Genomic DNA, 8,699 nt, shown 5'->3' on the forward strand with positions numbered 1-8,699 from the left:
TAGATTCACTAACAATTAAGAGTTTATTCATACTTTCATTAAGTATAACATAAGATTTTGTGGTATCCACTAGTGTAAATATTTTAAATTGAAGATCGAGTTCATTCATTGCACTCGTATAGGGTCAATGAGTGTAGCTGTAAAAAATCATCAAAATCGGAGTTAAAATAACCGTTAAATCGTGATTTTTCATTGATAACCGTCGAAAAATTTTGCCCCATTACTTGATCTCTGAATGTTTGTTTTTTGCAATTTTTGGCGTATGTGATCTCGAAGTATATACAAACATGTTTGACGGTTGGATCGTTGAAACTAGTTTCGTAGAATGCGTATCCCATCAAAATAATAGATTCACTAACACTAAAGAGTTTATTCATACTTTCATTAAGTATAACATACGATTTGTGGTATTCACTAGTGTAAATATTTTAAATCGAAGATCGAGTTCATTCATTGTACTCGTATAGGGTCAAGGAGCGTAGCTGTAAAAAATCATCAAAATCGGAGTTAAAATAACCGTTAAATCGTGATTTTTCATTGATAACCGTCGAAAAGTTTTGTCCCATTACTTGATCGCTGAATGTTTGTTTTTTGCAATTTTTGGCATATGAGATCTCGAAGTATATACAAACATGTTTAACGGTTGGATCATTGAAACTAATTTCGTAGAATGCATATCCCATCAAAATAATAGATTCACTAACACTTAAGAGTTTATTCATACTTTCATTAAGTATAACATAAGATTTTGTGGTATCCACTAATGTAAATATTTTAAATTGAAGATCGAGTTCATTCATTGTACTCGTATAGGGTCAAGGAGCGTAGCTGTAAAAAATCATCAAAATCGGAGTTAAAACAACCGTTAAATCGTGATTTTACATTAATAACCGTCGAAAAATTTTGCCCTATTACTTGATCTCTGAATGTTTGTTTTTTGCAATTTTTGGCGTATGTGATCTCGAAGTATATACAAACATGTTTGACGGTTGGATCGTTGAAACTAGTTTCGTAGAATGCGTATCCCATCAAAATAATAGATTCACTAACACTGAAGAGTTTATTCATACTTTCATTAAGTATAACATAAGATTTTATGGTATCCACTAGTGTAAATATTTTAAATTGAAGATCGAGTTCATTCATTGTACTCGTATAGGGTCAAGGAGCGTAGCTGTAAAAAATAATCAAAATCGGAGTTAAAATAACCGTTAAATCGTGATTTTTCATTGATAACCGTCGAAAAATTTTGCCCTATTACTTGATCTCTGAATGTTTGTTTTTTTCAATTTTTGGCGTATGTGATCTCGAAGTATATACAAACATGTTTGACGGTTGGATCGTTGAAACTAGTTTCGTAGAATGCGTATCCCATCAAAATAATAGATTCACTAACACTGAAGAGTTTATTCATACTTTCATTAAGTATAACATACGATTTGTGGTATTCACTAGTGTAAATATTTTAAATCGAAGATCGAGTTCATTCATTGTACTCGTATAGGGTCAAGGAGCGTAGCTGTAAAAAATCATCAAAATCGGAGTTAAAATAACCGTTAAATCGTGATTTTTCATTGATAACCGTCGAAAAGTTTTGCCCCATTACTTGATCTCTGAATGTTTGTTTTTTGCAATTTTTGGCATATGTGATCTCGAAGTATATACAAACATGTTTGACGGTTGGATCGTTGAAACTAGTTTCGTAGAATGCGTATCCCATCAAAATAATAGATTCACTAACACTAAAGAGTTTATTCATACTTTCATTAAGTATAACATACGATTTGTGGTATTCACTAGTGTAAATATTTTAAATCGAAGATCGAGTTCATTCATTGTACTCGTATAGGGTCAAGGAGCGTAGCTGTAAAAAATCATCAAAATCGGAGTTAAAATAACCGTTAAATTGTGATTTTTCATTGATAACCGTCGAAAAGTTTTGTCCCATTACTTGATCGCTGAATGGTTTTTGTTTTTTTTTTTTTTTTTTTCGATTTTTTGGTGATGCGATCTCGATGGATATACAAACAAGTTTGACGGCTGGATCATTCAAATTAGTTTCGTAGAATTTGTATCCTATCAAGTTCAATGGTGTGTGTGTATATATATATATATTTATTATGTAGATTTAAATTTATTTATTTTGTAGGTATAACACTTACGAAATTTAATGGTATGTATGATATGAATGATTTGTAAAGATAATTGTTAGGGTCAAAGCACATAACTACTAAAGATTATACATAACAAAAAAAAATTGAATAAGAACCGTCTATTAAAATTAGAAATCAGTACAAGACAAAATTTAATTGCATGAATTGCTAGCCAGTGCTATTTGAATGCAGCATGTCACTCACAATTCTAAACTTTAAGAAAACAGTATTTAACAAATTAAAAGGAGGCGCGGAGTTGAAAAAAAAAATTAAGAATTTAGTCCTTGAAGCAGTTAACGCTCTCCGTCCCACCCTTCTCCCTCTTCCTCTCCCGCTCCACCTTCATCTCCTTCTCCACCTCCATCTCCGTCGCTGCAAATAGACAGACCGACAACATCCTTCCGGTGGAAATCGAAACCATCGTCAAAGTCAAAGCCTAAAAAGGTTTTTCCCTCCTAATTGTTATCTTCAATTTACGTTTCTGATGGATAAACCCATCAGTTTTCTGTGTAATTCTCTTAGGGTTTTCAATTTTCTTTTTCGATTCTTTTGCAAGTATATTGTGGGTTCTTCCCCTTCTAATTCTCATCTGCAATTGTTTTACCTTCCATTCAATTTTTTTACTGGGTTCTTTTGCGAGTATATTGTGGGTTCTTTTGCGAGTATATTGTGGGTTCTTCCCCTTCTAATTCTCTCTAAATTTGTTCAATTTTCCTATACAGAGGGCGGTTACAAGGCTGGGCTTATATAATGAAGAATCTGATTATATTCTAGGCTAGCTGCTTTCTTTGGTAAGGTATGTTGTTACACCGTCACCCTCAGCCTATCTTATTCATTGTTTGATTGCTGGTCCTAATGAATGTTGCATGTAAAATTAAATTTGTAAACAGGGAGTAGATACTTTATATGCCATGGACAGGGAATGGATACGAAATCTGAATCGATTTGTATAATATTGGTAAAAACAATGTCCCTTGACTTTAATTCCAGATTTCCAATGTAATTATTCGATATTGTGGTTTACGTTTGACATATTTGTTTTTCCTTTCTATAACACTTGCAGGTTGTCTATGGCTAAGTGGAATTCTGAGCTAGATAGCTTACAACTGATATCAGCACGGCATGGAGACCAGTGTGAGGATCATTCATGCCAGGTAATTTTGATATTTGAGGATTAACTTGATTAGTAGATGTCTATATCTTCTTGTTTACACTGATAAAGATTATAAACAGTGATGAATTAGGGTGCTTTAGTATCGTTTATTTATGTTTCCAGGTGCATATGCTTATGTTCTAGAGTTATAACCTACTTAGCTAGGTTGGTAGTGTTATGTTTATATACATTATAGACCTTTCAAGGATTTATATCATCTACTTATCATGTTGCCTTGTTTACAGAGTGTGAGAATCATGTTGCCTTGCTGTTATGTTTATCTTGTTGTTTACAGTGATGAATTACGTATAAGTAGTTGATGCTAACTTGATTATTACCTGGTATCTATTAAACATGTAATTTTTCTAGGTTGTGATGCTACATGGTGTTGGTAAGTTAACTTGATTAGTAGATATCTTTATCTTGTTGTTTACACATTTATGGTTTCATAAGTTATTTGTTTAGAAATACCACTCTAGTGTGGCCTTGCATTTCCTTAGTGTCAATGATATTTAGCACCCTTAAAGTTTGCTAATCAAGTTTTTTTAATTTGTTTTTCTTCTACAGTTGTTTGATACTGGAATGTTTCATGATGATCCTAATCGTTTCCCATTTTCATGATGCTGAATATCAACGTGATGAGGACTATAGTGAGAATGGTGATACTTAAGGATATTTTATCTATGTTATAGTAATGTCGAAATGAAAATATAGATTTTTTTGTATTTTGTAACTAAACCGAATTGTGAACCTTACATTATTTTAAATTACATGAATTTTGTGTTGTTCCTACATTAATTCTTCATTCACGCCCCTTCTCGATCTCTTAAACTTGCTTGTTTGTGATGGTTAAAAATATTATTAAAAACAAATGTGAATAAAAATTAGAAAATATTGGACTTGACATGTTTTGTCGGCACAAAAACAATTAGCCGACAAATGTTTTTGTTCACAAAAGATTCAACCAACTAATTATTTTGTCTACACAAGTAATTTGAGCCAACAAACCAGTTTGTTGGCATAGGACTACGTAGCCGAAAAACCATTTTGTCGTGACAAGATTACTTAGCCGACAAAATGTTTTGTCGCGACAAGATCACTAAGCCGACAAATAACTTCATCGTGAAAAAACAACCTATGTTGACAAAATATTTTGTCGCAATGTTGGTTTGGTGACGGGCACAGTTTGACGGCTGAGATTTGTCGCCTTAAAAATGAGCCAACGAAATATTAAGATTCGTCGAGAAAGATCTTGCGCGACATGCTTTTAGCGACAAAATTGCCGACAAAATTTTTTGTTGGGAAAGGCTCTTTGCCGACGAATTTTGACTTTTGCCGACAAACTAATTTTGTCGGCAAAGTGGAAATTTCTAGTAGTGTACGTTATGGATCATTACTACTAAAATTACATTTTATTTCCAAGAAAAAAATCAATTTCAAATTTTAAAGTATGATATCTTTAAACCTTAAAGTGTAAGTTTAGGTTTTTTATTGTACATTTTGATTTGTGGGGAGAGATGAGAGACACGTGGCCCATGTGGTTTATATAAAAGATACATAACAATTGATGGCGTGAGCCATGAAGAAAGTGACATTCATCGAAAATAATTATACAAAACAACTCCACAACGAAAAAGACATGCATATATTAATAAAAATATTTTTACCCGAAATAAGGAAGTCATTTTACTTCATTAGTTAATTTCTCACAAGTGCTCATTTAGTGAATGTGCAAAAGCAGGGTATCAACCATTGAGTCTAAATACAAAGATTAACATTAACCCCAAAAAGACAAATGCTAATAAAATTGAACTTGAACTTAAGTTTAATATCGATCATTAGATTACTTTTATATAACGATCAACAATGATGGATTCTTGTGATCAGGTGATTTGAACTTATCACATTAGGCTGCTTATTGAGAAAAAAAAAAAAAAAAAAAAACTCATATGGTTTCTTTAAGCTTAAAGATTCGGAAGTAATTTTAGCAATCCAATTTTATTTTCATGCACTCTTCTTTTTTTCTACCTCTTACAATCTTACTTGGTTTAGCATGTTGTGCACGTCTATAACATACTGTTGCAATTTTTTTTTGAATACATAGTAACTTGATAAAAAAGGAGTTTTGTGTTTCATTTTTTGTTGTTAGAGTAGGTTTTGGCGATTGAAAGTTAAAACCTAAAAGGCAAAAGCCGCGAAAGAAACTTGAAATGGTTTTCGAGATAGCAGCACATGCATGCAGAGAAGTGAAGCCTTTTTGATCGCCCACGTGTACCTGCAGAGGCCAAAGCCCCCGTCCACATTCCTACGGACTCGGCCGGTTCCCCACCAGTCAAAATCCCGCGTTAAGAAACGACTGTGGGCCCTCCTCCGCTCCGAAGGGGTCCACGCAGCATCCATTAATGCTCGGCCACCGTCCCGTCTACAAGCTCCGTCCGCTCGAACCCCACCGACACGTGTCGGTTTGGGTGGGAAACGTCTCCGAGCCAAGCTGTTCTCCAAAATCCCTGCCCGAGTCCTTTCACACTTTAAAAAATAAGAAAAACATTTCTTTTTTTCTTCTTTTATATTTTGGTTTTTATATAATAAGGCAAATAAAAATCACTTTCTCTCTATCTTCCTTTCCACATTTCTCTCTCTCCTCTCCCCTTTCTCTCTCTCCCCTCCTCCATCTCTCTCTCTCTCTCTCTCTCTCTCTCCTCTCTCTATATCTCAATATCTGAGAGACTTGGAGAACAAGTTCAAATGGGGAATATGTGCTTCTGATTTTTAAAAACAATCCATGGATGGTAGGGAAGAAAAGCTAAAGACCACCGATCGTAGCAACAGCATGGCAAATTCGGCAGTTTTCTCCGACGAGATTCCGACCAACTTTCCTTCATTTTCCGGCATATTCGACCTGCCATCTTCGTGCGAAGATCAAAAGGGTTCTCTTGGAGGGTTCATGGACTTGCTCGGAATCCCAGACTACGCTTCTTCTCTATTCGATTTCCCTCAAACTACGTCGTCGCTCATGATGATGCCACCTCACCACAATCAACAACAACCACTTCCCTCTCCAGCATCTACTTCTACAGTAGTAGCGCTGCCGGAGAGGGAGAGTGCTACTACTACCAATACAACCTCGGAGGTTTTGAACAGCGGTACGGCTCCGACAACGCCGAACTCGTCTTCGATCTCTTCGTCGTCGAATGAAGCTGCGGCGAATAATAATGAGGGCCAAATGACAAAAGTGCAGGAAGAGGAAGCCGATGAGCAAGATCCAGAGAAAACCCAGAAACAGTATGACCTACTTGCTAATTATTCATTTGATTTTTTCTAAAGTTTTTTGTGTATGTTTTGTCCTGTCTAATATAGTGCAGACGGCTAACATATAGCCAGTATGGTTTCAGATTTTTTTAATTTCTTTTTATAATCAACTTTTTGTGTAAGATAATAATTTTCCTTTGTTGATGGGTCATTGGAAGTCGTTGTTTCCTTTTCTGATTTTTGTGATGGGAAAGTTGAGTACTAACAAGTTGATTGATGATGGAAATACAGATTGAAACCGAAAAAGAAGAACCAAAAAAGGCAGAGGGAGCCGAGATTTGCGTTCAAGACAAAGAGTGAGGTTGATAACCTAGATGATGGCTACCGATGGCGAAAATACGGCCAAAAAGCTGTCAAAAATAGCCCTTATCCCAGGTATACATATTTTCTCAAAACCCTCGACGGAAATCACGCAAACTTGAGCTTAGTCAAGTTTGACAAAAAAATTGTGCTTTCTGCTCTACATCCAAAGTTTGAAATTTAGAATAATTTTAGAGTAGACTACCGGTTGTTTAAAACAAAAATCTCTCCAAACCCCTTACCTTCATTCTCAACCCCCTATTTCAATCATTCACTCATTTGTTCAGTGTACTTATAGTTACTATACATGCATTTGTGTATCAATTGAATTTCACCCTCAATTTCTTATGGGGCACGTAATGATTAATAATGTTAATTAATTTGTAATGTATGTATGTCTACGCAGGAGCTATTATCGTTGCACCACTGCGGGCTGTGGTGTGAAGAAGAGGGTGGAGAGGTCGTCCGACGACCCGTCCACTGTGGTCACCACATACGAAGGCCAACACACGCATCCAAGTCCCATTACACCGCGTGGCACAATGGGAATTGCACCACTGCCGCATCAGTCTACTGGGTTTATATCTGCTGCGGAGGCGTCATCAAATCCCTTTGGTGTTCAGCAGTTTTTACCTCATCATCATCACTATCAACAACAGCAGCAACAGCAATATGCTTATATGTATCAATCCTCCCCTTCTTTGAATATCAGCTCTTCCACCTACGGTGGTGGTGCTGGTGGCGGTCCTTTTAATCCCTCCTCATTTTCTACTAGTTTACTTCAAGAGAGATATAATTTTGAAGGACCCCCTTCTTCTTCTTCGGCTACCAATTTTCTTAGAGACCATGGACTTCTTCAGGATATCGTGCCGCAGATTCGAAAGGAGCCCAAAGAAGAAGATCATCATCATCAACATCAATAGAATGGATCATAATATTGATTATTGTTTTATGTGTTAATTGCTGCCATGGTATTTAATTCGATCTCTAACTGAATAGCTAGCTAGTGTACCTTCAGATTCTCAGTCGTACGTGCTTGAACTTTTAATGTTATTCTTTGGACTTAGAGAGAGATTTATATCGTCGTGGAGATATTACTTTAATTTATTATATATTTATATGCTTTTGTACATAATTTTTCTTTTTGATTCTCTTCTCATTAGCTGTTCATCATCTTCTTCTTCTTCCTAGTCTTTGTTTTCTTTCGTGTTTAATTTCGTAGGACCCTTGCATCCGTATAATGAAGGGAACGGAGGTGGAGGGTGAATTTATAACAATTATAGATAACTAGGTTTAGGTTTTCATATTAATCAGCAAAGTGATCAGGTTTGGAAATCTTTACCATGTATTTCCATGTCTACTATCCGTAGGACTTTATGGGAAAAAGGTGGAATCTAGAATGAACATGGGAACTTGATCCTATACTTTTCGGTCAGTAATGGTAGGAAACCCTAAAAGGTTATAGTATACATTGGTTATGAAAATTCATTCTACATAGCCAATTAAATGCAATACCTTAGGGCATGCATTGACAGATATATGAGAAATAATTTTCAAACACTTATTTTCTTACTCTTGTTTGTTTTTGTCTAGTGATTCTTTTTTGATTTATTTAATTCAATAGCCAGAAATTAATAAAGGTGTGTAAGGAAAAAGATTGTGTGGAAATTACTTCTGTAGATGAATGGATGTGTAATATATGCGTGTATCATTAACATTAATTACTTGACTGCCAGGCACCAGTACTAACTTTTTTATTTAGTGACATTCTCTTCCTCTTTGAG

At 35.3% G+C, this 8,699-nt stretch overlaps 1 protein-coding gene and 1 long non-coding RNA gene across 2 annotated transcripts; both read left to right on the plus strand.

The window, feature by feature from the left end:
• Positions 1 to 2,896: 2,896 nt before the first annotated feature.
• Positions 2,897 to 3,981, plus strand: LOC137736665 (uncharacterized). The gene is made up of 4 exons (XR_011068785.1): positions 2,897 to 2,949; positions 3,044 to 3,111; positions 3,217 to 3,307; positions 3,874 to 3,981. It is a non-coding gene; the product is annotated as an uncharacterized lncRNA (long non-coding RNA).
• A 1,960-nt stretch (positions 3,982 to 5,941) lies between these two features.
• LOC137737752 (probable WRKY transcription factor 48) lies at positions 5,942 to 8,050 on the plus strand. The gene is made up of 3 exons (XM_068477305.1): positions 5,942 to 6,588; positions 6,847 to 6,990; positions 7,322 to 8,050. The coding sequence occupies exons 1-3, from the start codon at positions 6,089 to 6,091 to the stop codon at positions 7,836 to 7,838; spliced, it is 1,161 nt and encodes a 386-aa protein (XP_068333406.1). The 5' UTR covers positions 5,942 to 6,088; the 3' UTR covers positions 7,839 to 8,050.
• Positions 8,051 to 8,699: the final 649 nt, after the last annotated feature.

The sequence above is a fragment of the Pyrus communis genome, chromosome 6 (assembly GCF_963583255.1).
Source record: "Pyrus communis chromosome 6, drPyrComm1.1, whole genome shotgun sequence".
NCBI classification, from domain to species: domain Eukaryota; kingdom Viridiplantae; phylum Streptophyta; class Magnoliopsida; order Rosales; family Rosaceae; genus Pyrus; species Pyrus communis.